Source organism: Bos taurus, chromosome X (genome assembly GCF_002263795.3).
Source record: "Bos taurus isolate L1 Dominette 01449 registration number 42190680 breed Hereford chromosome X, ARS-UCD2.0, whole genome shotgun sequence".
Classification (NCBI taxonomy): Eukaryota; Metazoa; Chordata; class Mammalia; order Artiodactyla; family Bovidae; genus Bos; species Bos taurus.
The window spans coordinates 126,528,827-126,556,674 of NC_037357.1; the positions used below are offsets into that span (position 1 = coordinate 126,528,827).

At 41.5% G+C, this 27,848-nt stretch overlaps 1 protein-coding gene across 2 annotated transcripts in view; it reads right to left on the reverse strand.

The window, feature by feature from the left end:
- Window positions 1-5,015, reverse strand: part of REPS2 (RALBP1 associated Eps domain containing 2) — a 244,962-nt gene extending 239,947 nt beyond the window's left edge. For both annotated transcript variants that reach the window (XM_024988440.2, XM_024988439.2), the window contains exon 1: window positions 4,637-5,015. In XM_024988440.2, coding sequence (XP_024844208.1) covers window positions 4,637-4,870 — 234 coding nt within the window. In that variant the 5' untranslated portion in view covers window positions 4,871-5,015. The remainder of the gene's footprint in view (window positions 1-4,636) is intronic.
- Between the last annotated feature and the right edge of the window lie 22,833 nt (window positions 5,016-27,848).

Genomic DNA, 27,848 nt, shown 5'->3' on the forward strand with positions numbered 1-27,848 from the left:
CCAGTTTCAGGTGGATACTTATGTTCCAGCTGTTATATTTTCTTACTCAAATTCTGAAAATGAAAAACATTTGCACTGCAGGAATTCCCTGATGGTCCAGTGGTTAGGACTCCAGGCTTTCACTGCCAAGGGCCCAGGTTTGATCCCTGGTCGTCAGGGAACTAATATCCCACAAGCCTCTTGGCCAAAATAAATAATATAAACCATCTGCATTGGAATATAAGCTCCATGAGGACAGGGAGGCTGTGTTTGATTCACAGCTGAAACCTCAGCATCTAGAATAGTGCCCGATGCTCAAAAGAAACTAAAATACCTCAAATATACATCCAGTCCAAGTCTATGCATTCTAGTAAAATGCTGGCCATTCAATACAAATGAAATACTTCATAACCTGAAAAACCAATCACTCTAACACTTGTAATTCTTTGTCCTCAAGTATTTAAAACCATTTACCTGTTTCTTATTCATATTTACTTTTTGTAAGTTAAAAATTTTACTCTAACATTTTTCTAGCCCATACTAGAAACCTGTTTTAAAATAAATCAGCACCTCTTATAAAAAGACCAAAAGGCCTTTTAAAGTGGGCTATTATGACACATTAAAATAGAATTCAAAACAGAAAATGAGCTTTTCTGTTCTTCACTTTGCTGACAAAGGTCCATATAGTCAAAGCTATGGTCTTTTCAAGTAGTCATGTACAGATGTGAGAGGTGGACCATAAAGAAGGCTGAACACCAGAGAACTGACGCTTTCAAATTGTGGTGGTGGAGAAGACTCTAGAGAGTCCCTTGGACAGGAAGGAGATCAAACTAGTCAATCCTAAGGGAAATCAACCCTGAATACTCAATGGAAGGACTAATGCTGAAGCTCCAATACCTTGGCCACCTGATGCAAACAACTGACTCATTGGAAAAGACCCTGATGCTGGGAAAGACTGAAGGCAAAAGGAGAAGAGGGCAGCAGAGGATGAAATGGTTGGATGGCATCACTGATGCAATAGACATGAACTTGGGCTAACTCCGGGAGATGGTGAGGGACAGGGAGGCCTGGTGTGGAGCAGTCCATGGGGTCACAAAGAGTCGGACACAACTTAGCAACTGAACAACAACATCATGACACACTAAAATACAATTCAAGATGGAAAATGAGCATATGGAAAGATCCTAAGCATCATATGTCATTAGGGAATTGCAAATTACATCAACAAGATACCACTACATACCTTCTAGAACGGTGAAACTCAACACTGACAACACCACATGCTGATGATGATGTAGAGCAAAAGGACCTCTCATTCATTCCTGGGGGAACTGCAAATAGTACAGCCACTTTGGAAGAGAGTTTGACAGTTTCTTACAAAACTAACACTCCTACCATATGAGCCAACGATCACGCTCATTGGTATTTACCCTAAGGGGTTGAAAACTTAAGTGCACACAGATGCTTATAGCAACTTTATCTATAACTGCCAAAGCTTGAAAGTAACCAAGATGTCCTCCAGTATGTGAATGGATAAACTGTGGTACATCCAGACAACAGAATATTATTCAACACAAATAAGAAATGAGCCAACAAGCTATGAAAAGACACAGAGGAATCTTAAATGCATATTACTAAATGAAACAAGCCAATCTGAAAAGATTACACACTGTGTGATTTGAACTACATGACATTCTGGAAAAAGGCAAAACTACGGAGACAGTAAAAAGATCAGTAATTGCCATGGGTTGGGTGTAATAGCAAGGGATGAATAAGTAGGGCACAAAGGGTTTTTAGGGCAGTGAAACTATTCAGTATGATACTAGAATGGTGGGTACGTGTCATTACACATTTGTCCAAAACCAAAGAATGTACAATCACCAAGAATGAGACATAATGTAGACTACGGACTTTGGGTGATCATGATATGCCAATGCAGGTTCATCAATTATAAAAAATGTATCACTCTGGTGAGGGTATTGATAATGGGGGGCTGGGTATGTGTGGAGCCAGAGTGTATATGGGGACTCTGTGTACCTTAACCTCAATTTTGCTGTGAACCTAAAACTGTTCTGAAAAGATAAAGTCTGTTAAAATATATATATATATATATATAAAATGTGTGTGTGTGTATATATACACACACGTATTTCAACTGAAAAAAATCCCTAAGATAACTCACTTACATAACAAAGTAACAGGTGTAGTGATTTATTTTTATTTCAAGGAGGAGAAAAAATAAGGTATTTTTATAGACCATGTACTTCAGGTAAGATTTTCAATCTTCCTGGAACATTATAGTAATCTTAGTTGTATGCCTATTAAAAAGAAAAAAAATCCGTTACCATAGAAACTACCAGGGCTAGTTAGTGCCTCCACAAATGGGGCAGTTATACCTGTTGGACCACTTAATTAAACTTACAAGTTCCTGTTTAACAGGGAAAGGCTAAAAACATCTTCATCTGTTTTAAAGACTGATACACTTATGGAGTAGTGAAAGTCCAGATAAATTGAGTGCTCATGCACATACACACACCCAGACACACCACACCACACACAACCAACGTGGTTAGTAAAAATTAGATGGCTGCTGGCTTTGTTTGAATCTCTTCTGATTACATTACTCTGTCCAGGATGCCTTTGATGTTCATTTTCACCTGTACAAAGAATACTGGATTACTGCACTGTGTTAGGTTGGGCTTCCCAGATGGCTCAGTGGTAAAGAACCTGCCTGCCAATACAGGAGACACTGGAGACAGGGGAGCCTGGTGGGCTACAGTCCATGGGGTCACAAAGAGTCAGACACGACTGAGCACACAGGTTAATGGGGGAAGGAAGTCTTTTGTTTTGCTGGGCTGCATAAGGGAGCTCTAAAGCTCGTAGAGATTTATTACAAGCAATATTCTAGGGATGTCTCCTCTTGCCAGCATCTTTTGCAAGAAGAAGGTTTCAACTAGACATCAAAAATATAATCTCATTCGTACAAAGGCACTGTGCCTTGAGTTCTTTTTAAATCTTAAACACCCTGGGTTCTAACACCAGGAAAGGTCCCTCCCCAACTCCTTAGAAGTCAATCAACATAATTCAGATTTAATATGCCTACCATCTCTTATCACACTCCATGCATTACTGACAACAAAATAAGCCTTTTAACAGATGCCCAGCTGTCACTTACTTGCTGTGTGGCCTGTCACTTATTCCTCTCTCAGTTGAGAAGTAGCAATAGCATTTAATAAATTATGCTTGGGAGTATTCTGAGGGCCTCATGTAATAGCCATGGTTCATGTTTTAAAATATTGACTTTTCCTCTACCTGGTCAAGTTCAACTGCTCAAGAGCAGAAGTCAAACCGTCTCCAAAGCAAAGACTTCTTAAGAGACAAACAGCCATGTTAAGGTCTGTGGATACTAATTATATTTTCAGAAATCTTGAATTCTGAAAAGTGAGAGACTACAGAGTGGCTAAAATTATGCTCAAACAGACCGACATACGCATGCTCCAGCAGTATAAAATGCAGTCTTAAATGATTTTTTTTTAATCTACAAACAATGATATTGCAAGTGAACCATAAAACCCTCAGTACTTCTTTGGAACTGGATTTTAAAATATCACTCCCAACTCTAAATATACATTTGATGTTAACTTTCAAACTGCCTCCAGCTTTTTTTTTTCTTTTTATTTTTTTATTGAAGGATAATTGCTTTACAGAATTTTGTTGTTTTCTGTCAAACCTGACTGCAGCTTTTAAGAAAAACTTCATTTCAGATTTGGGGCCTGGTATTAAGAATCTTATCACAACGAAGTGCTAGTAACAGCAAAACACAGACAAAGATGCTTACTGCTCCACGGAAAGCACAAAAGGAAAGCTGCATCTACTGTGCACCATCCCCCTCCTCCTTTTCCAGGTATGGAGCAGCCAAAAGGAGGTAGCTATGACACACATTACTTGGCAATTCTATTTCAAGTCCAAATAATGGTAAGATGGGAAACTACAACTGTCCCTCACCGTGAATGTCTGGGAACCACGTCTAGTCCTAAATAGGAACCTTAGCTCTGCCTTGACAGATGTCCTCTTGCAGCCCTGTGTCCCGGTTCTGCAATTTGTCATTAAGCTCTTCAGTTTAACGCTAATATGCAGAAATACGTTAGTACGCAAATATACAGTAAATTTGTGTATATTACAAGTAGTATATAAAGCGGACAACATTCAGTCGTCGGCCGCCGGCCACACACACACACCCTTCAAGTTCAAATCCTGCAAGGCATCCAAGCGCCCACTCACCCAGGAGAGGGAAGTGCAGGAGCGGCAAGCAGAGGTTACTCCAGACACCAGCCGAAACGAACACTAGTTACAGAACAAGGCAAACTTTGGGTCTGGGAGGCTGCAAAGACCCCAGAAACGGCCGGGGAGAGGAGGGAGTGTCCATCTGTCTCAACGGAGGAAGATGGGAGCGCACCCAGCACCGCTGAGCTGTGGAGGAGGCTGGTGTCCCCTGGGGAACAAGGGCGTCGCCGCCATTCTAGGCTGCGAAGCCACTCTCCGCGACCTGGCCGAGGCCTCCGGGTGCCTGTCGGCGGCCCTGTCGCCCCACCCCGCCCCCTTGTCCCTGCAGAAATGGTCCCCACAGACTCACAAGGGCAGGGGTGCGGAGACCTACCTGGTGCAGCGTCTCGGCGGGCAGCTGCGACGCCCGGAACAGGTCGGCGACCGGGCCAGCGGCTGCGGTGGCCGCGCCGGGGGCAGCCCTGGCGGCCTCGGGGGGCCCGGGACCCGGGCCCCCGCCTGAGGCGCCGGCGCAGCGCGCGAAGAGCTCGGAGTAGCACTGCTGCTCGCCCTCGCTCAGCAGCAGCGGCGGTCCAGAACCGCAGAGCCCGCCCGCCGCCGCCTCCATGGAGCCTGAAAGGGGGGCAGGCGGAGCACCGTTCCCGGCTAAGGCTCCGCCGCCTTCACCACAGCCTCCGCAGCTCCGGCCTCGGCCTTGGCCGCCGCCACCACCGCCCCCACGCCCCGCAGCTGCCGCGCGACCGCTTCCTCCCGGCGCGCGCCAGCCCCGCCCCCGGACTTGAATGTTGTGCCTCCGCCGCACGGCACATGGAGACAGGCGCAGCACGAACCTATCCCGGCCTAGGATGGCACCATGGCCCCGCCCCCGCCCCGCCCCGCTCCACCGCGCTGAGCCAGGTAACTAACTCGGCGAGCAGCCTGCTCCGCGAATGGTCACCTGCTTCGCCCGCGCTGCAGAATCCAAAGGGCCAGAGCCACAGTCATTCCGCGTCCACTCTGCGCGAGAGAAGCATCTTCTCCCTACCTAGGAAGGGAAACATCTAGACCCACCTGGAGAATGGCGCTTTTCAGGGGGTGGGAAAGGCTGTGGTGATTTCTCCCTAGGACGCTGGAGCAAGTGTAGTGCTCACGTCACGCTGTGCCCTTCCCAGAAATGGACTAGGCACGGGATATGGACGAGGCATGGGTAATTAGGCTTCGCTTTTTCCATGACAGTCCTGAAAAGCTGGAGGGCAGAGATCTCCATAGGAACAGGGTCCTAGTGACTCCTGTAAAGTTCAAGGTGTTCAAGGTGGCGACAGGGTTAAACCACTTTTTCAGGCAAGGCTCAAACCTGGGGTTGAGCCTTAAAAAGGAATAAAATCGGTTAGTGTTAAATGTTAGAGTAATAGGAGTGAAAAGGGCCCTGGGAAGAATTTGCACATGTATATGCATTAAGCCTGGCTGGGAAACACTAACCCAAGGGGGAAAAAATCAGTCCATGGTTTACAGATATACCTTCCACCCCAAACAGTGCTTTAAAAAATATATGTTAAAAACAAAACGGGGACTTCCCTGGTGGTCCAGTGGTTAAGATTCCAAGCTCCCAATGCAGTGGGTGAAAAGCCTGGGTTCCATCCCTGGTCTGGGAACTGGATCTCACATGCCACAACTAAGACCCAGCAAAGCCAAATTAAAAAAAAAAAAAAAAAAAAAAACTCAGGCAATAGCACTAATGATAACAAATATACTTGGGTATTTTGTTCAACTAAAATAAGGACCAAGCACAGGAAGAGAGGAAAAGAAAAAAACGTAAAGTCAGGGGAAAGGGGAAAGATGAAAAGAGAAACATATGAAGAAAAAAAATTATGTTAATTCATAAATGATGCCCAGAGTAATATTTCCTTTTTGGAATCTGAAAAAATGAAATAGAAAATGAGGACCCCAAAAATTACTCAGATTTCCTTATACCATCTTTTGCTTCAGACTTGCCAGGAGTGAGTTAAGACAGAGGTAGGTTTGGAGAAAAGAGTACCAAAAGGATAGGTAAGTTAGGAGCAACAAAGACTGACTGACTTCAGGAATTTTCACTTCAAAAATCTCACCACCGTTGTATTTTCCACAACTGTAAAACCCTCTCAAGAAAACTGGAAGCCAAGAGATCATGTTTATTTTCTCATTTTTCCCTTTATGGTCAGGCTTCCCTGAGAATGGCCCACCATTCTAACAAAGGTAAGAAAGGGATGTATTCTCCGTGATAAACATCAAACCCCACTTTTCCCTGTGACTCCTGCAAAAAGAAATGTGAGATATAATAATCCCTAACATTAATATACTTCAAGCTACATTATCTATTTAAGCCTGAAAGTACCTCTCTGAGGTAGACTGCTTTCCCATTTTTATCCCCATTTTGCAGATGAGAAAATGGATGCAGAGATGGTATGATTTGCCCAACTGAATACTAGATTCCCAGCTGATCTTCCTTACTCAACTCAGTTTATTTATTAAGCACTGCTATGGTTTTTCTAGTAGTCATGTATGGATATGAGATTTGGACCATTAAGAAAGCTTAATGGAAGCTTTGAAGCTTCCATTTGAAAGATCTCTTCGGAGCATGGAAGAAGTGATGCTTTTAATTGTGGTGTTGGAGAAGACTCTTGAGAGTCCCTTGGGCTGCAAGGAGATCACACCAGTAAATCCTAAAGGAAACCAGTTCTGAATATTCATTGGAAGGCTCGATGATGAAGCTGAAGCTCCAAAACTGTGGCCACCTGATGTGAAAAACTGACTCACTGGAAAAGACCCTGATGCTGGGAAAGATTGAAGGCAGGAGGAGAAGGGGACACCAGAGGATGAGATGGTTGAATGGCATCACCGACTTGATGGACATGAGTTTGAGCGAGCTCTGGGAGATGGTGAAGGACAGGGAAGCCTGGCGGGCTGCAGTCCATGGGGTCGCAAAGAGTTGGACACAACTGAGTGATTGAACTGACTGACTAACTGTTAAGCACTGCAGTGATGGGGAGGAGTTCTCATATCTGTGCCTATCAATCAATCAATCAACACTTATGGGTAGAATAAGAAGTATTGACTGTGTTCCTACTGGAGTACTTTGAGAGATTTAAAAAAGATATACAAGACCTGTTGCTTTCAAGGAGTCTGCTGCCTCATTGAAAAAGATAAAACTAACACAATAAATAAAAACAAACAATAAAAGACAATATATAATTAAGTTCTAAACCCTTCAGTTGCTCAGTCGTGTCCAACTCTGCGACCCCATGGACTGCAGCACACCAGGCTTGCCTGTCCATCATCAACTCCCTGTCATCCCCTTCTCCTCCTGCCTTCAATCTTTCCCAGAATCAGGGTCTTTTCCAATGAGTCAGTCTTCACATCAGGTGGCCAAAGTGTTGGAGTTTCAGCTTCAGCATCAGTCCTTCCAATGAACACCCAGGACTGATCTCCTTTAGGATGGACTGATTGGATCTCCTTGCTGTCCAAGGGACTCTCAAGAGTCTTCTCCAACCCCACAGTTCAAAAGCATCAATTCTTTGGCGCTCAGCTTTCTTTAAGAGTCCAACTCTCACATCCATACACGACTACTGGAAAACCATAGCTTTGATTAGACTGACCTTTGTTGGCAAAGTAATGTCTCTGCTTTTTAAAATAGGCTGTCTAGGTTGGTCATAACTTTTCTTCCATGGAGCAAGAGTCTTTTAATTTCATGGGTGCACTCATCATCTGGAGTGATTTTGGAGCCAAGAAAAATAAAGTCTGTCACTGTTTCCATTGTTTCTGCATCTATTTGCCATGAAGTGATGGGACCAGATGCCATGAACTTAGTTTTCCAAATGTTGAGTTTTCAGCCAACTTTTTCACTCTCCTCTTTCACTGTCATCGAGAAGCTCTTTAGTTCTTCACTTTCTTTGCTTTCTGCCATAAAAGTGGTGTCATCTGCATATCTGAGGTTATTGATAGTTCTCCTGGCAATCTTGATTCCTGCTTGTGCTTCATCCAGTCCAGCATTTCCATGACATATTCTGCATATAAGTTAAATAAGCAGGATGACAATATACAGCCTTGACATACTCTTTTCCTGATTTGGAAGCAGTCTGCTGTTCCATGTCCAGTTCTAACTGTTGCTTCTTGACCTGCATACAGATTTCTCAGAAGGCAGGTCAGGTGGTCTGGTATTCCCATCTCTTGAAGAATTTTCCACAGTTTGTTGTGATCCACACAGTCAAAGGCTTTGGCATAGTCAATAAAGCAGTAGACGTTTTTTTGGAACTCTCTTGTTTTTTTGATGATCCAGCGGATGTCGGCAATTTGATCTCTGGTTCCTCTGCCTTTTCTAAATCCAGCTTGAACCTCTGGAAGTTCACGGTTTACATACTGTTGAAGCCTGGCTTGGAGAATTTTGAGCATTACTCTGCTAGTGTGTGAGATGTGTGCAATTGTGCGGTAGTTTGAGCATTCTTTGGCTTTGCCTTTCTTAGGGATTGGAATGAAAAATGAACTTGTCCAGTCCTGTGGCCATTGCTGAGTTTTCCAGATTTGCTGGCATGTTGAGTGCAGCACTTTCACAGCATCATCTTTTAGGATTTGAAATATCTCAACTGGAATTCCATCACCTCCACTAGCTTTGTTCGTAGTGATGCTTCCTAAGGCCCACCTGACTGCATTCCAGGATGTCTGGTTCTAGGCGAGTAATCACACCATCATGGTTATCTGGGTCATGAAGATCTTTTTTGTACAGTTCTGTGTATTCTTGCCACCTCTTCTTAATATCTTTTGCTAAACTGTGTACCCCTGTGCTAAGTGCTGTGGGAGTTTAGAGAAGAGAGAAACATATATGAGCCAGAGCTCAGCCAGGAAGTCTTGAGAAGGGGGCTTGAGATGGTTGTTGATTAATGGGTGGGGCTGGGTAGGTGAAAAGTCAGAACTGGGAGGGAGGATCACGAGAGAGGGAGGAGCCCTAGCGACTGGCGCCAAGGAAGTGAGGAGTGAGGCACTGGGGCAGGAGGGACTGGCAGCCTCTGATGCGCTGCGACCAGACTCCATGAAGGATAAGAGGCACAGCCAGAAGTGACCTAACAGCAGCAACGTTTTAACCCAGCACAAAGGAAGAAAAAATGGCATTTTTAAAATGTTTTAATATCTAAAGAATGCCAAGTACTCTTCTTTATTTCTACAACAGTTTTTTGAATAGAACTAGTTACCAAACTTCAGATGAACACAGATAATGTAGAAACTAGAAACATTTATATCCCTTTAAGGCTGATGGTAAACAAGAATATTTTAGAAGAGAATTTCTTTATCCTTTTGGCAGTTTTAAACTTACACACTGGTTTTGGCTCCATCAATGGCCAGAAAATTCAGAATGATAATCTATTCATGAATAGCCAAGAGATAGTCTTTAAGTTATGTTTTTTTTCTTTCAATCCAGCATCAGTGCCTTGCATGAAGATGACAGCTTAAACTCAGAACAAGGCTCTGGTTATCTACAAGGAAAGTGTGAAAAGCTAAAGTTACTCAGTCGTGTCCTATTTGCTACCCCATGAACTATACAGTCCATGGAATTCTCTAGGCCAGAATACTGGAGTGGGGAGCCTTTCCTTTCTCCAGGGGATCTTCCCAACCCAGGGATCGAACCCAGGTCTCCTGCATTGCAGGCGGATTCTTTCCCAGCTGAGCCACAAGGGAAAGGATTTTCTAAGGAAGGGTTTTCTAAAGCAGGGGTTGGAAAGGTAGAACCAGTTACCTGGTTTGGTATGGCTCATAAGCTAAAAATGGATTTTACTTTTGTTTTGATGCTTGAAAAAAATCAGTGCTTTCTGGGCACTGACTAACATTTCAGGACATGAAAATTATATGAAATTCACATTTTAGTGTCTGTAAGGAAAGTTTGATTGGAACACAGCCATGCCCATTCATTTATGTGTTTATGATTGTTTTTGCACTACAATGGCAGAGTTGTGATGTCACCTAAAATATTTACTCTCTGGCCCTTTACAGAAAAATATTTGCTGGCTTCTGTTAAGTCTATGAAGACCTAATATTTACTTATTGTTGTTGTTTAGTCCTTGTGTTGTTGCTGTAGTTGCTCAATCGTGTCTGACTCTTTGCGACCCCATGGACTGTAGCCCACCACGTCCTCTGTCCATGAGATTTCCCAGGCAAGAATACGGGAGTGTTGGGATGCACAAAAAAAAAAAAAAAAAAAGAATACTGGAGTGGGTTGCCATTTCCTTCTTCAGGAGATCTTCTCGACCCAGGGATCGAAGCTGCATCTATCTCCTGCGTTGAAGGCAGATTCTGTACCGCTGAGCCACGATGGAAGCCCAATATTTACTTATACCTACAGGTGGCGTGCTTCCCTTGTGGCTCAGCTGGTAAAGAATCTGCCTGCAGTGTGGGAGATCTGGGTTCAATCCCTGGGTTGGGAAGATCCCCTGGAGAAGGGAAAGCCTACCCACTCCAGTATTCTGGCCTGGAGGATTCCATGGACCGTATAGACCATGGGGTCGCAAAGAGTCGGACACAACTGAGCAACTTTCACTTTCACAGGTGGCGCAAGTGGTAAAGAACCTGCCTGCCAATGCAGGAGACATAAGAGACATGGGTTCAGTCCCTCGGTTGGGAAGATCCCCTGGAGGAAGGTATTCTTGTCTGGAGAATCCCATGGACAGAGAAGCATGGTGGGCTACAGTCCGTGGGGTTGCAAAGAGTTGGACATGACTGAAGTGACTTAGCACACAAGCACAGCCAATTTACGGGTCACCTGGGAAGAGGTGGTAGGGAATATTCTATTTGGCTTCTCTGAGCTTCAGAATTTTCTTGAGTTATATTGAGATACTTTATATTATATCTCAAAGATGGATGAACTTTAAAAAATACTTATTGAGGGGTTGACCAATGCAAACACTAAGTTTGGCTGATTTGTTTAACTTCTTTTTTTCTAGAAGTAAAGAAAGGTATATCTTTAACAGTGTAAGAGAGAATCCTATTCCCCTGGCCACATTTTATCATGAGAAAATTTCCTCTCTACTTACTCCCCAGGAGGGAATATTGATGAAGTAACATTGGTGCTTCTTCCACCTCCTCTCATTTACTTTTACCAAGGGAGAAGTGATAGAAAGGAGAAGAAATGGATCATTCCCAGTTCCAACAGTGTGCCCATTTCTGTCTCTATCCGTGTGTATCTCTCTCTCTCTTTCTTGCTACTGCTCTGACTCTGGCTCTCTCAAGCTCCCTCTCAACCTCTCTCCACCACCATCACCTCTTAATAGTGCTGCCCTCAGAGCAGATGCCACTCTACCCTGATTCCACATGTCAAGCACACCTGGTTTGGAGCCACCTGCTGTTCTCACTTGAAAGATTTGATGGGAGATAAACAACTAGGTCCTACTGTACAGCACAGGAAACCATATTCAATATCCCATGATAAACCATAATGGAAAAGAATATGAAAAATAACGTGTATATATATGTGTAACTGAGTCACTTTGCTGTACAGCAGAAATTAACACAACATTGTAAGTTGACTATACTTCCTTTTAAAAAAGAAAGACTTGATGGGAAAAGATAGCAATTTCCTTGCAGCTTGCTAGGTGAGGGTCTGTTTTATAGACACTCTGAGGTAGGGAAGGAAGCAGGTAGGGAGAGTAAGAAGAAGCCTGGTTGTGGCCACAAACACAATCTGAATCTCCAATCCAACTCCAGCAACAATGAAGCTGATGTGGGCCATGTGGACCTCACCTAATTCTTTCTACACTCCCAGAGAAAGACAGGGTTGGAGTACTTGGACCCCTATATACCCTACAAAGCACTAATGATGATGGAATCTTACAAGTTATTATATCCCATAAAACCAGTTTTGAATATCAGTGAAATATCCTGTATGCACTCGTCTGTGTGTGTGTGTGTGTACGTGTGTGTGTGTATGAGTACTGTGCCCTCTTTCTTCCTATATCAACTCCATCCTGTGAAAGAAAAACTTGACACTCTGAGAAGGTGGCTCTTCTCAAGCAACCAACAGATTGTTCTCAGTAGCCATGCTAGCCTCTCATGTAAGGTATGAGACAGTTCACCTCTCTCGATGGATGAAGCTTTTGGGAGCCCTGGGAATGGCCGAGTAGCTGAGCAGAAATGCTAAAAAAAAAAAAAAAAAAAAAAAAAAACTGCACTGGCAAAGTCCAACAGCTTTGTCACACAAACTGGACCCAACAGTTAGCACTCCTCATTAACAATAGCAAGCTGTCTAACCTTGGGAAAGCAGCTTCCTGCTTTGTTTCCCTGAACAGGATTTTGGATAATTATCCTAGCCATATATTTTCATGGTGCCTTTTAAGATCACCCATAATACACAAATAGACTGTTGTAGCTTTTTTCTATGTTTAAAGGAATAAGAAAAAAAAAATCTTACTTTAGTTATTCAGCACTTTAGTCACCACAGATTTGAGCAAGGGTTATTATTGATAATAAATTGATAGAATTCTGGAAATCAAATTTTGAGAAGCTATTTGTGTTTCTTAAAAATGGAGGGTTCACTAAATGAGTCAGGGTAGGCTAACTACTGAAATAACCTTGAAAATCTCAGTGAGTTAACATAATCATGTTTTGTTTCTTGCTCATGTCACAGTTCAACAAGAGTCAGTGAAGGCGAGGTGATTCTCTTCATGTTCATCAGTAACTCCTCCATCCTCTGGAACCTCAAAGTCAGTCACTAGATGCTCTGCATCTGGGAGAAATAAAAAGAAAGAGAAAAGGGGCTCAGCAGAGCTGGAGCAATAGAGAGAACATGGAAGGCTGCTTGCCAAGGGGGCTTTAAAGGCCAGGGCCAGAGGTGGCACAAATCCCTTCTCCCTGCTGTCTACTGGTTAGAGCTAAGTCACATGGCTATATTAAGCTGCAAGGGAGTCTGGGAAATGTAATCAAGCTGTGTACCTAGGAAGATGAAAGGGTTTGGATAACATCTAGGCAGACTCAATCATGTAAAAATGTCAGACCTATTGTAGAAACTGTTGCTTTACTGCTAAGATTCCTCCCACCAGGCAATGCACCAGTGAGTGTTGTCTTCTGATGGCTCACAGCTGCTCCCTTCTTTGCAGACTTGTCCTCAACCAACCTGGAGCTGCTTCAGGGCAGTTACACATCCACACCCCTTACCAAGCAGCCCACCACCAATGGCTGACTGACAGGAAGTAGAAAAGGCCAGCCCCTTGCCTCAAGGGGAGACCAGCTTTGTGGTACAAATCATACTCCAAAAGGCCCTGTGGGATCAGGTAAGTCTCCAACTGAGATTGCTTTCTTGCTTAGTGCCTTCTCTAGCCCCATTTTGATACCTTCACTCCCCTTCTGCCTCTGTGAAGCACTTATACAAGAATCCTCATCTCAGTCTCTGTTCCCAGAGAACCCAACCTGAGTCAGAATTTTACATCAGAGATTAATATTACTCACATCCTTCCATCCTAAGTTGCTTCAGTCATGTCCAGCTCTTTGCAACTCCATGGATCATAGCTCACCACGCTCCTCTGTCCATGGGATTCTCAAGGCAAGAATACTGGAGTGGGTTCTCATTTCCATCTCAAAATACTACCCACATCTCATAGAAAAATCATGTGCAAGTACATCTGTAACTATCTAAGTGCTATCAGTAGAATATATATAGTCCTATACTCCATAACAGCTTCCCCAGGTGCTTCAGTGGCAAACAATCTGCCTGCCAAGCAGAAGACATGGATTCAATCCCTAGGTCAGGAAGATCTACTGGAGAAGGAAATGGCAATCCACTCAAGTATTCTTGCCTGGAGAATTCCATGGACAGAGGGGCCTGGCGGGCTACAGTCCATGGGGTCACAAAAGAGTCAGACACAACTTAGTGACTAACCAACAACAACATCCTCAATAAACAAAGACTGCTTTCCCAGCACTACAAACAGAATCTTTTTATGGTAAATACTGATTGTGGCCTCATTCTTCATTTTTGTTTCCTGCCCTTTCTACTTTAACCAAGTCAATATGGCCACTGGGGCATCTAGGATCTGAGTCTCAGTTTTGGAAGGACACAAATGTGTTTATCACATCTTTGGAGGTATCACAGCCCACAGGAGAATGCAGGCACATAAATCACGATTACAGTTAACTGATTTATGCCCATAGTGATATCTCGTCTGTGAACCATGTTCCAGGTGCACAAGTTCTCTCTGAAGATAAATAAATTTAAAAAACAAAACAAAACTGCTTCTCAACTATAGAGCCATAGGAACAAGAGAATTAAATAAGGACAGATCAGATCAGATCAGATCAGTCGCTCAGTCGTGTCCGACTCTTCGACCCCATGAAATGCAGCACGCCAGGCCTCCCTGTCCATCACCAACTCCAGGAGTTCACTGAGACTCACGTCCATTGAGTCAGTGATGCCATCCAGCCATCTCATCCTCTGTCATCCCCTTCTCCTCTTGCCCCCAATCCCTCCCAGCATCAGTCTTTTCCAATGAGTCAACTCTTTGCATGAGGTGGCCAAAGGACTGGAGTTTCAGCTTTAGCATCATTCCTTCCAAAGAAATCCCAGGGCTGATCTCCTTCAGAATGGACTGGTTGGATCTCCTTGCAGTCCAAGGGACTCTCAAGAGTCTTCTCCAACACCACAGTTCAAAAGCATCCATTCTTTGGAGGTCAGCTTTCTTTATAGTCTAACTCTCACACCCATACATGACCACTGGAAAAACCATAGCCTTGACTAGACTGACCTTTGTTGGCAAAGTAATGTCTCTGCTTTTGAATATGCTATCTAGGTTGGTCATAACTTTCCTTCCAAGGAGTAAGCGTCTTTTAATTTCATGGCTGCAGTCACCATCTGTAGTGATTTTGGAGCCCAGAAAAATAAAGTCTGACACTGTTTCCACTGTTTCCCCATCTATTTCCCATGAAGTGATGGGACCAGATGCCATGATCTTTGTTTACTGAATGTTGAGCTTTAAGCCAAGTTTTTCACTCTCCCCTTTCACTTTCATCAAGAGGCTTTTGAGTTCCTCTTCACTTTCTGCCATAAGGGTGGTGTCATCTGCATATCTGAGGTTATTGATATTTCTTCCAGCAATCTTGATTCCAGCTTAAATAAGGACAGTGAACCTGAAACACCCTTTTTCACAATCAAGGATGTTTCCAAGTGGTGTTTTGAAAACTAGGAATACAACTTAATCATCTTGTGCCCAGTTAATGATTGATTTAAATCAAGAGATGAATCAGAATTACGTGGAAAGTTCTAGAAACCACCTGGGAAGTCCTGTAATTTTAAATTCTCTAGGGGGATTCTTGGCAACTGTTTAAGCTGAGTGATGGGTGGGGGAGCTGGGGGAGATTATATCAATCTAATTGTTTTTTTTTTGGCCATGCCTCAGAGCATGTGGGATCTTAAGTTCCCTGACCAGGGATGGAACCCATGCCCCCTGCATTGAAAGCACAGAGTCTTAACCACTGGACCATCAGGGAAGTCCTGCCACTGGATTTAAAAAAAGCAAAATTAAACAACAATAACAACAACAAAGCTATTCTTTCTGGAGCCAGATCTTCCCCAGCAAAGCCTCAACAGACGTGTAATTCTTTAGGAAAGCGCTATTACAACCCTGGAGAAAGAAATGGTTACCTACTCCAGTATTCTTGCCTGAAGAATTTAATGGACAGAGGAGCCTGGTGGGTCCATGGGTCCATGGGGTCATAAACAGTTGGACATGACTGAGCAACTAACACTTTCACTTTTCACTTTCGTTACAACTCTAGGGATTATTCTTATCAATTGGCTTAAAATATATGTGTATGAGAGCCAAGTGTATGAGAGTTCATCAAAGACATAGCATGACCCACTAGGATGGCTATAATCAAAAAGAGAGACAAGAACAAGTGTTGGTGAGGGTGCAAAGAAACTGGAACATTCCTCATACACTGCTGGTGGGAATGTAAAATGAGGCAGCAAGTTTTGAAAGCAGTCTGGCAGTTCCTCAAAAAAATTAAACTTAAAGTCGGGAAATGACCCAGCAATTCCACTCCTGGGTACAGACCCAAAAGAAATAAAGACACACATCTATATCAAACTTGTACACAAATGTTCATAAGAGCATGATTCATTCAATCCATAAAGTAGAAACAGCCCAAATATTTACCAACTGATGCATGCAGAAACAAAGACACAAAGTGTACTGACACACGCTGCAACATGGATGAACCTGGAAAGCATTATGCTAAATGAAAAAAAGTGAAAGTGTTAGTCGCTCAGTTGTGTTGGACTATTTGTGACTCCATGCACTGCAGCCCACCAGGCTCCTCTGTCCACAGAATTCTCCAGGCAAGAATACTGGAGTAGGCAGCCATTCCATTCTCCAGCAGATCTTCCCGACTCAGGGATCAAACCCGGGTCTCCAGTATTGCAGGCGGATTCTTTACTGTCTGAGACACAAGAGTAGAAGCCAGACACAAAAGCCACATACTATATGATTCTATTTACATAAAATGTCTAGAATATCAAATCTGGAGAGACAGGAGTGGTTGCCTAGGGCTAGGTAGGGAGAAACATGAGAGAAATGGGGAGTGACTACAGGTTTCTTTTTGAGGTGATAAAAATGTTCTGGAATTAGTAGTGATGTCTGCACAACCTTGTGAATGTAGTTAAAACCACTGAATTATACACTTTAAAAGGGTGAGTGCTATGGCATATGAATTATGTCTCAATTTAAAAAATGCTATGTATTTAAATACATAGCATGTTACTTCCACCTGCCTATTATTTCCTTGCAGAGGCAAACGAAGAACAGTGTGTATTAGGGAAGACAACAAAGTATCCTCGCCTCTGCATAAGTCATGCTTGGAATGTAACCCCAGCCTCTTCCCATCCGTGCTGACCCAAACAGGCGCCACTTCACACAGGGTGTTGCCACTCTTTCACCACTTCATTACATTGTATAAATGCCAGGATCATTGTGGACTATGTCAATTAAAAACAAACATACAGAGTCAGCAGTGAGAACAGTGGAATTGAACTGTCTCAAATGGTGCCCTTTCTAAATCTTGCCTCTCCCTGCCTCTTACCCTGGCTTAGAGTCCCCATAGAAGTCTTCAGTGGAGAAAAGCAGTTTAATAATGCAGTCATGTGTCACATGACACAGTGGGTATGTTTTGGATATGTTTCTAAAACTATATAGACCACACTTTCATAAGGATAAGTAAAATTTGAACAAATTTAGAACAGGCTTTAAAATAACTCTTATTGGACAGTCCAGTGGTTGAGACTCCACGCTTCCAATGCAGGGAGCACAGGTTCAATCCCTGGTGGGAGCATCTCCTCATCCCATGAAGTTTGTCATGCCATGCAGCATGGCCAAATAAATAAATAAATCTTATTCTGAGTAATCTTATTAAATTACCTCTACTTCTTTGTTGAGTCATCCTTGGTCTTCATATATCTAGTTTATTTAAAGTACAGGACACATACAGTTTCTGTGTTACAGACACATTTATACATAAGTGATTATATCTCTAATTTATTAGAGAAGAGCTTCCTGAACCCAGAAAATGGCTAAGTACGTATCTTAAGTAGTAAACAATTTAAAACTTTCATTTTGTCGACTTTCAAAACCACACATCCAAACGTACTTCAGTTCAGTTCAGTCGCTCAGTCGTGTCCAACTCTTTGCTACCCCATGAATCACAGCACGCCAGGCCTCCCTGTCCATCACCAACTCCCAGAGTTTACTCAAACTCATGTCCATCGAGTCAGTGATACCATCCAGCAATCTCATCCTCTGTCGTCCCCTTCTCCTCCTGCCCCCAATCCCTCCCAGCATCACGGTCTTTTCCAATGAGTCAACTCTTCGCCTTTGTTGGCAAAGTAATGTCTCTGCTTTTGAATATGAATATGCTATCTAGGTTGGTCATAACTTTCCTTCCAAGGAGTAAGCGTCTTTTAATTTCATGACTGAAGTCACCATCTGCAGTGATTTTGGAGCTCAAAAAAATAAAGTCTGACACTGTTTCCACTGTTTCCCCATCGATTTCCCATGAAGTGGTGGGACCAGATGCTATGATCTTAGTTTTCTGAATGTTGAGCTTTAAGCCAACTTTTTCACTCTCCTCTTTCATTTTTATCAAGAGGCTTTTTAGTTCCTCTTCACTTTCTTAGTAAAGGTAATTCTAAGTGGGTTTTGTTGTTTTCTTTTTTCTTGTTTTAACTAAATACAAATTCTTTCTCAGATTAATTTATATAAGAATGACAGTATAAATATTTAAAATAATAACTAAATTTTTAAAAATAGTACAGGCATACTATTGAGATATTGTAGGTTTGGTTCCAGGCCACTATAATAAAGCAAATGTTACAAAAAATATTGGAAAAGCAAGTCACATGAATTATTTGGTTTTCTAGTACATACAAATGTTATGTTTAAACTATGAAATAGATGGGGAAACAGTGGAAACAGTGTCAGACTTTATTTTTGGGGGCTCCAAATTCACTGCAGATGGTGACTGCAGCCATGAAATTAAAAGACGCTTACTCCTTGGAAGGAAAGTTATGACCAACCTAGATAGCATATTCAAAAGCAGAGACATTACTTTGCCAACAAAGGTTCATCTAGTCCAGGCCATGGTTTTTCCTGTGGTCATGTATGGATGTGAGAGTTGGACTGTGAAGAAGGCTGAGCGCTGAAGAATTGATGCTTTTGAACTGTGGTGTTGGAGAAGACTCTTGAGAGTCCCTTGGACTGCAAGGAGATCCAACCAGTCCATTCTGAAGGAGATCAGCTCTGGGATTTCTTTGGAGGGAATGATGCTAAAGCTGAAACTCCAGTACTTTGGCCACCTCATGCAAAGAGTTGATTCATTGGAAAAGACTCTGATGCTGGGAGGGATTGGGGGCAGGAGGAGAAGGGGACGACAGAGGATGAGATGGCTGGATGGCATCACTGACTCGATGGACATGAGTCTGGGTGAACTCCGGGAGTTGGTGATGGACAGGGAGGCCTGGCATGCTGCGATTCATGGGGTCACAAAGAGTCGGACACGACTGAGCGACTGATCTGATCTGATAGTCTATTAATTGTGTAATAGCTGCACATACCTTAATTTTAGAAACTGCATTGCTGGCAGTTTCCTGGTTGTCCAGTGGTTCGGACTTGGTGCTTTCACTGCCATGGCCCTGGGCTTGATTCCTGATCAGGAAGCTGGGATCCTGAAAGCTTTGTGACCAAAAAAAAAAAAAAAACTTCATTGCTAAAAAATGTTAACCATCATCTGAGCCTTCATTGAGTCATAGTAACATCAAAGATGACTCATCACAAATCACCACAAAAATATAATAATGATAATGAAAAAATTTTAAATATTTCCAGAATTAACAAAATGTTACACAGAGATATGGAAAAAAGCGAAACAATAAAAAACAAAAAAGGGTACTTCCCTGGTTGTCCAGTGGTTAAGACTTCACACTCCCAATGCAGGAGGTACCAGTTCAATCCCTGATTGGGGAACTAAGATCCCACTTGCCACATGGTACAGCCAAACAAAAAAACACCAAAACAAAAAACACCAAATAAACAAACAAAAACCCCATACTATATTGTATACTTGAAAGTTGCTAAGAGAGTACATCTTAAAAGTCCCAACCAGTGGACTGCTGATGGCTTGGTAAATCGTACTGTTGATGCTAACAGTTTTCCCTCCTATTTCCAAAGCATTCTTGTCCCCAACACAACCTCTTTGGTCACCCTCTAACGAACATCCTCTGAGAAGTGTCGGTTGAGCAGAGTCATCACATCACTGGTGGTGCCTGGAGTCCACAAAAGAGATCTACACACAGTTAAAGAGTCAGAGGAAACATAAAACAATTGTGTTTACATACATTTAATAAATCTGAATTTAAGTAAAATATGATTTTCAAAGAAGTTTTGATTATCATTACAATCCTAAAATTCATGCAACTGATATCGATCAGCTAACATCCATTTGCTAAGGGTGCATTTGATCTTTGTCATAATGATTTTTATGTCACTTGCATATTCTTACTTTTATTTGTCCAATTTGCATGTCTCCTTGTAACGGTAGTACTTCATCTTATTTCCAATTTGGAAAAATGGACCAGCAATCTATTGAAACATAAAAGCAGTTAAGAAAAAGTTATCTAAATACTGAAGTGCAGAATAACTTTGTAAATGCAAATAGTGCATAAGAAATTGTCAATATAGAGCTGACTCTGTATTGCTGAGGTAAGAGTATTTGTAAATGTTATGAGCATAAAAAGAACAGGAATGAGAAATAGAATAATTACATGAAAATTAGGTTTTGTTTCTAGATCCTTGTACTTTACCTGTTTTAAAACTGTCAAATAGTGGCAGGAGGTCACTGGAGCCTTGAATATTTTTCATAAACAGTGCACAATGACCTCTCTGGTAAACTAACTGAGATTTTCCAGAATAAGCTAAAAATTGTGCTTTCCAGGATGCTAAAGGTTCAAGTTGTATTACTGCCAAGAAGTTTGTAAAACCACTCAACAATGTTAATGGAAATGTTATGCTAGGAAGCAAAAAGGAATGGCCTGTTGGCAAAATTCTCTCTTCAAATGATGGTGTTGTGTATCCCCTAATATCAATAGCATTCTGTATCAACAAGCACTTGTGATGATGCTTATGTGAATAGATTTTTCTCATTACAGCTGCAATAAACTTTCTCTTGGCCTATCTAACATAGAAGAGTAAGAAGTGCTCAGTGTTTTCTTTTGATTATCTCTGAATGTCCATGTTACAAAAGCTATTTTTCATTTAGGTAAAATTTACTGTGAGAGCTAGCGCTAGGGTAGCACCAGAAAGCAAGCAGCAATGCAGGGCTTTGCTAGGTGCGTCAGATTGGTGGCAAGTGACAGAAAAATAACTGAAAGTGCCTTAAGGGAATTCCCTGGCAGTCCAGTGGTTGGGATTCAGTGCTTTCACTGCCAAGAGTGCATGTTCCATCCCTGGTTAGGAACTAAGATCCCACAAGCTATGTGACACAGCCAAAAATGGGGAAAAAGAAAAGGGGGCCTTAAGCCAGAGAGCATTTAATGACTCACACAACTTAATTCAGGCACTAATATCGTCACAAGCTGTTTTGTCTCCATCTCTTCACTCTGCTCTGTTAGCTTTATTCTCAGACTCCAGAGTGTCTCAAGTCATTACTCTGCCAATAGCCCCAACTAACATCAACTTGAATCTCACTAAGTCTGAGTTACGGTCCCATCCATGAATCAGTTTCTTTGGTCAAAGTAATGCAATGCTTTTATTGGCCACAATGAATGACTATCCATCCCTGGAACTAGGGATGAATTAGGCTCCAAAGCACAGAGTCTGAGATCCAGAAGGGCTGGTCTTCCAAAGGAAAATCAGGGAATTGTACCACAGAAAAATTAAATAGATGATGGGGAGGAAGGTAATAATAGACGCCAATCATAGTGTGTGAATAAAATGACAGTTTTTTCATGCTGCTTTATTCATTCAGGACAGTCAGATATCAGCAACGTGCCTCTTGACTCAGTGTGGAAGTAATCTGATTACATTGTTTTTTTCAGTGTGCTCTGAAAAGTGATAAATGGCATGTATAAGATGACTTTTCCATACAGGGGTGCATTAACTAACCAGAAAAAGACGCTCATATAAGCATGAAATGGATAATGTCAGTAAATAACATTTCTGCATATTCCAGTGCTTGCTGCTTTCCAAAGCACAATTCAGTGATGCATTTAATACATTCAATAGTCTGAACTTATCACTCAAGATCCAAACCATTGTGATTTCTAATGTTCAGCATAAGATACTGGACTTTTTAAAGATCAGAGTAAGGAACAAATAGCTGAATCACCAGGACTTTCCCCCTCTCTCCAACTTTGATGAGTTTCTTCATTTGATGGAGAAATCATTGCTGTATTTTGGAGTGTATTTTAGAGTCACACAGGACTTCCCTGATGGTCCAGTGGTTAAGAACCTGCCTGCCAATGTAGAGGACACAGGTTCAATCCCTGGTCTGGGAAGATTCCACATACTGAGGAGCAACTAAGCCCGAGCACCACAACTACTGAGCCCACATGCCTAGAACCCCTGCTCTACAACAAGAGAAGCCACTGAAACTAGAAGCCCACACACCACAATACAGAGTAGCCCCCACCTGCTGCAACTAGAGAAAGCATGCACACAGCAAGGAATGCCCAGCACAGCCAAAAATAAATACATAAAAAGAATTGCATACATTTCCAGTTAAACAAGGCAAATTGACCTCATACATGTATCTTGGGTCTCTTTTGAAACCCCACCAGAAACAATGAAAGGAAATTTTTGAAGACACAAACTCGAAAATAAACAGATAGCCCTATAGAAGTTGACAGCAGACAAGATATGACAACAAAATTTTGAGAGCTAGAAAGTGGATGGCCAAGTGGCATATGACATAATGATAGGGACAGAATAAAGGGACAAGTTAGGTGATTAAATAGTTAATCTCACTAGGAGATTGTAAAGTAGAAAAAAAAATACAAGAGATCCCTGTAAGTTAATGATTACTCAAGGAAGCAGGTTTGCTTAACCACAAAACCAAGTAGGCTTGCCTAGCAACAAAACCATGTAACAGAAGCCCAAGATATGTCCCAAAACAATAAAACAATGATGACATGAGACCCACATCCAGCCCAGTGAGCTCAATGAATTAATGATCCCTAGGACATGCTCTCTGCACACATAAAAATCAATCATTTGTGGACCTAGCTTAACCATGTAGTGATAAGAAAACGCCTCTGCACAACCTGGAGGAAGAGCTGATGATGGAAGCATGACGTCTACTCAAGAGAGACGGTCTTCTCCCTCTCCCTACTTCTTCTTTGATTATAAAACTGTAAGTTTTGGGGGCACAGCACCCCCTTGCCTGCCCACTTGTAAGCCTCATAAGCATCCTACTCTAATAAATCACTTACCTATCACTTTTGAGGCCTTCCCAGGTGGCACAGTGGTAAAGAATCCACATGCCAATGCAAGAGATGCAGGAGACTCAGGTTTGACTCCTGGGTTGGGAAGATCCCCTGGAGGAGGAAATGGCAACCCACTCCAGTATTCTTGCTTGGAGAATCTCATAACAGAGTAGCCTGGAGGGCTATAGTCCCTGCGGCTGCAAGAGTCAGACACCACTGAGCAACTGAGTGAATGAGCGCACACTCGTGCATCTATCACTTTGCCTCTCGCTGAATTCTTTCTGTGCTGAGACGTGAAAAACCAGGAGCTCTTCAGAGCCCCCTGAAACACCAACCAAACAGTTTCAACAATGAAGCAGAGAAAGCTAAGTGCTTGCAAAGTGGTAAAAATTAATCTAATTGAATTTCAATTTCGCATGAACTGGGAAACATTTAATATCTAATTTTGTTGATCTAATCTAATTTTGTTGATCTAATTAATATACACATGTCTTAAGTCATCAGTGTAATAATCAGTATAATATTTTCATTGTGCCTAGGCTTTTAATATAAGCTAAATAAAATCTTGTATATTCTTTAGTCAACAAGGAAAGCAACTTGATGTGAAGAAACTTTTAAGGAAAGAAAATACAAATGAGATAGAAGCTTTTAGATAAACTCTATCAAGAACAATTATGTTTTAGGAATGTCTACTTAAGAATCTGGAGACAGGAATGGCAACCCACTCCAGTATTCTTACCTGGAGAATTCCATGGACAGGCCATGGGGTCACAAAGAGTTGGACATGACTGAGCAAATAACACTTAAGAATAGCTTCCCTGGTAGCTCAGTGGTAAAGAATCTGCTTGCCAATGCAGGAGACACAGATTCAATCCCTGGGCCAGGAAGATCCCCTGGAGAAGGAAATGGAAACCCACTCCAGTATTCTTGCCTGGGAAATCCCATGGACAGAGGAGCCTGGTGGGCTTCAATCCATGGGGTTGCAAAACGGTTGGACATGACTTAGTGACTAAACTGCAAACAAACAAAACTTACGAATAATCTCTCCAGGTTTTGGTAACTTGAAAATCTAAGGTTGTGCAAAATTAAGTGATGGAAGTTTATTGAATACCTAGGTTACTCCTAAATAAGATACTGAAACATTAATTATGAAACACTGGCTTTCTCTTACAGAGAAACTAAAGATATTTTGGACTGTTAATGAAGATGTTTGGTGTCATCCTGAGATATTCTCTGTAATAAAGCAAATGTTTTTAGAAATTATCACTGGATTTATGCTCACCAAACTACAGACCGCTGATATAAAAGGACAGTTCATGGTTGCTTAAGGAGAGTAGGATGTATGTTTTTAGTAAACAAGGCATGAGGAACGGAATTGCACTTTATTACTATTTTATAAATCAGTAAGTCTGATTTACAGGTGTCTGTTTCTGGATAAGCAAATTAAATGATGGTTATACAAAATGAGGAAGGTTTGTGGAAAGTAGACCATGACAAAAGAGTTTTTGTACATGGTACAATATTCTTAAGATGTTGAATTGCCTTTGATAACAGAATTTAAGTTTTTTCACCTTTTAATGATATGCTCTGTATTTGTCTTTGAAATCTTTTATTGTTACTTTTACTAAGTGAGTAACTGTTGCTTTATAGTGACCTATGATCCTATCTACTGAGTGTTCTAAAGCCTTTCAATATTTTTGGACAAAACTTCCTAGTCAAATTCTAATGAAATCTGTTTTACCTCTAGCTAACTTTGGGATGCTCCAAAGGGCTCCTGAAACATCCCCAAAAGAGATATAAACGAGGTTCATTTGGTATGTTAAATTACATGGGAAGAATTGCCAAATAAGTAATAAATCTTCTTAGGTTATATTGTATGGTAAATGTTATTAATATAGATATTGTAGAAATTATATTGAATTCCTAAGAATCTGATATGTTCTGGAAAAATACTGTCAGTCATAATTCTAGGTATTATCTTAAAGTGTTGTATGTCACAACAGTAACCAAGTTACTTTATCAATTGCATTGTATTCAGATTTTAAACATGCTTTTTTAAGTCTATTGTCATTATAGACACAGTTTCACTATAATGCTTTTGCAAAAATGCTTCCTCTTCAAAAACATTTATAGAAAGGTCTTTTAGATAAATACAAGGTTCTGACTTTCAGACCACAATGCTGAACTGTGTAAGAAATTAAAGAATCCTAATGAGAAACCCAATGACTTCATAAGCTGTTAACAAAAAGAGTTAGTAACAGAAGGACTGAGTAAACTGGTGAAAGTAGTTATAATTTTTATGGTTTCTGTCGGAAAATTACTGGTTTGAATCTATGTTTTACAGGTGTAGGGAAACCTTCCTCTCAAATTAATTATTACTTGCAGTAATTTGGTAAGTTACACTTTTGTAAGCAGAATTGAAACATTTATCTTTTTTTCTATCTACTCCCTGTAAACTCTTAAGGTTCCAGCAGCTTATCAGATAAATCAGGAAAGCTACCTCACCAACAACTATAGAAATCTTAAGGTATTTTGGGGACCTTATAAAGGGAAGAATTCACCTAGATCTGTAAGGTGAAACAAGTGATAAGTCCTTGGCATGACTTTCCTAGCCCTGAGAGTTTTGCTTTTTTTTTTTATTCTGAGACTCTTTATAAAAGTTTCAGCAAAGCAAAAACCTATATGATCAATCATAGTTATATAAATTATTTAGATCAGACTTATTTTGCAATAAATTTGTCTTAATTTGGATATATTTGATAGAAATGAGGGTAATTTTAGAGAGAAAGAAATTATGTTCCAATAAATGTTAAATCCCAGTTTGATTCATGGAGGCCTGTATTTACTTGACTGACTTCCCAGATGGTTCCTTGCTGTTATGCTATATTCATGTACGGTTAATTAAATTATTAAAAGGACACTCTAAGTTTTGTTTCTGAAGCTTATCTCAATAATCTTTGGATGAAGATCAGATGCCTCATGACCTGCAACCAGTGAATTACGTGTACTGGAAAAGACATAATGTAAAGGACTGTCTCCAACCTGCATGGAAGTGCTTTTTATCAGAGGAAACCACACTTACACCTGGATGAGAAGACAGCTTATTCAAGATACTGGACCTAATTCATATGATCATTTATAATGTTTTCTCAACTTTTTGGACCTTTACATACAATTCAAATGTTTTCTATTATGGACAGAATCCTATGCTAATTTTAAAAATCAATCCAATTGTTGGATTCTGGCCAAGTATCTGTGTCTAGTATTTCTAGATTACTTTGGTGAATTTCTCCACTCCAAGGCTCTAATTGGATGGCCCTTGAAAAACGCATTTTAGAAGAAAAGGAAGTTCAGTCCTGTTCAGACTACTCTTAATATACCTGCTCTGACCCTGGCCATAAGTATGAATTTTCCTCTAAGTTACCCAAGGTCAATCAAAGCAACAAGCAAAAATTCAGCAAAGGACTATTATAAAACTTGCCAAAATCATGGGATGGATTTTTATGGTTAACACCAGGCTGTGGTCATTTAATATTTAAGGCCCCCCTTTATCTTGGGAACAATTAAATTATATAAAGGATAGCCAGCCTAGTAGACTTCCCAGGTGCTGCTAGTAGTAAAGAACCTACCTGTCAATACAGGAGATGTAAGAGACTCAGGTTTGATCCCTGAGCTGGGAAGATCCCCTAGAGGAGAGCATGGCAACCCACTGAAGTATTCTTGCCTGGAGAATCCCATGGATAGAGGAGCCTGGCAGGCTACAGTCCATAGAGTCACAAAGAGTCTGATGCAACTGAGCACAAGCACAATCAGCCTAGTAACACTAGGAAATTGGGCTGGGAATCTTATGGACAGTGCCAATATATAATTTCCCTGAAAGAAAGATTGGTATAGAACAGATTAAGTTAGATGGCCTGAGGATATACTGAGTTGCACCAAATGCAAGTTCTTGGCTTAAATCTTGTAACTTTAATAATACTGTTAGCTATGCTATTTGTACTTTGCCTGTTTTACAAGATTGTTGTTTCTTGCATTACCCAAATGTGTGACTGAACCTCCAACAAAAATAATGATGACTACATGATTTGAAGCAGTTCATCAAATATATAGTTCTGTATGTGATCAATAATTGTTACAGTGCAACTCTAGATATGGGAAGATACAGCAAGAGGAAATTTTTCCTGGACCATAATGGATTGAATAAGACATGTTGGTCTAGAGCCCTTTGGTTACTGGGATTTTTTAAAATAATTGTATTTATTTATTTTTGGCTGTGCTGGGTCTCTCTTGCTGTGCAGGCTTTTCTTTAGTTATGGAGAGTGGGGGCTACTCTCTACTTGCAGTACACAGGCTTCTCATTGCAGTGGCTTCACTTGTTGGAGAACACGGGCTCTAAGTGCATAAGCTTCAGTAGTTACAGCCCCCAGGCTCTAGAGCACAAGCTCAAGAATTGTGGTACATGGCCTTAGTTGGGCCTTCCTGGTGGCTCACGGGTAAAGAATTTACATGCCAAGCAGGAGACATGGGTTTGATCCCTGGGTTGGGAAAACTTCCTGGAGAAGGAAACGGCAACCCATTCCAGTATTCTTGCCTGGGAAATCCCATGGACAGAGGAGCCTGGTGGGCTACAGGC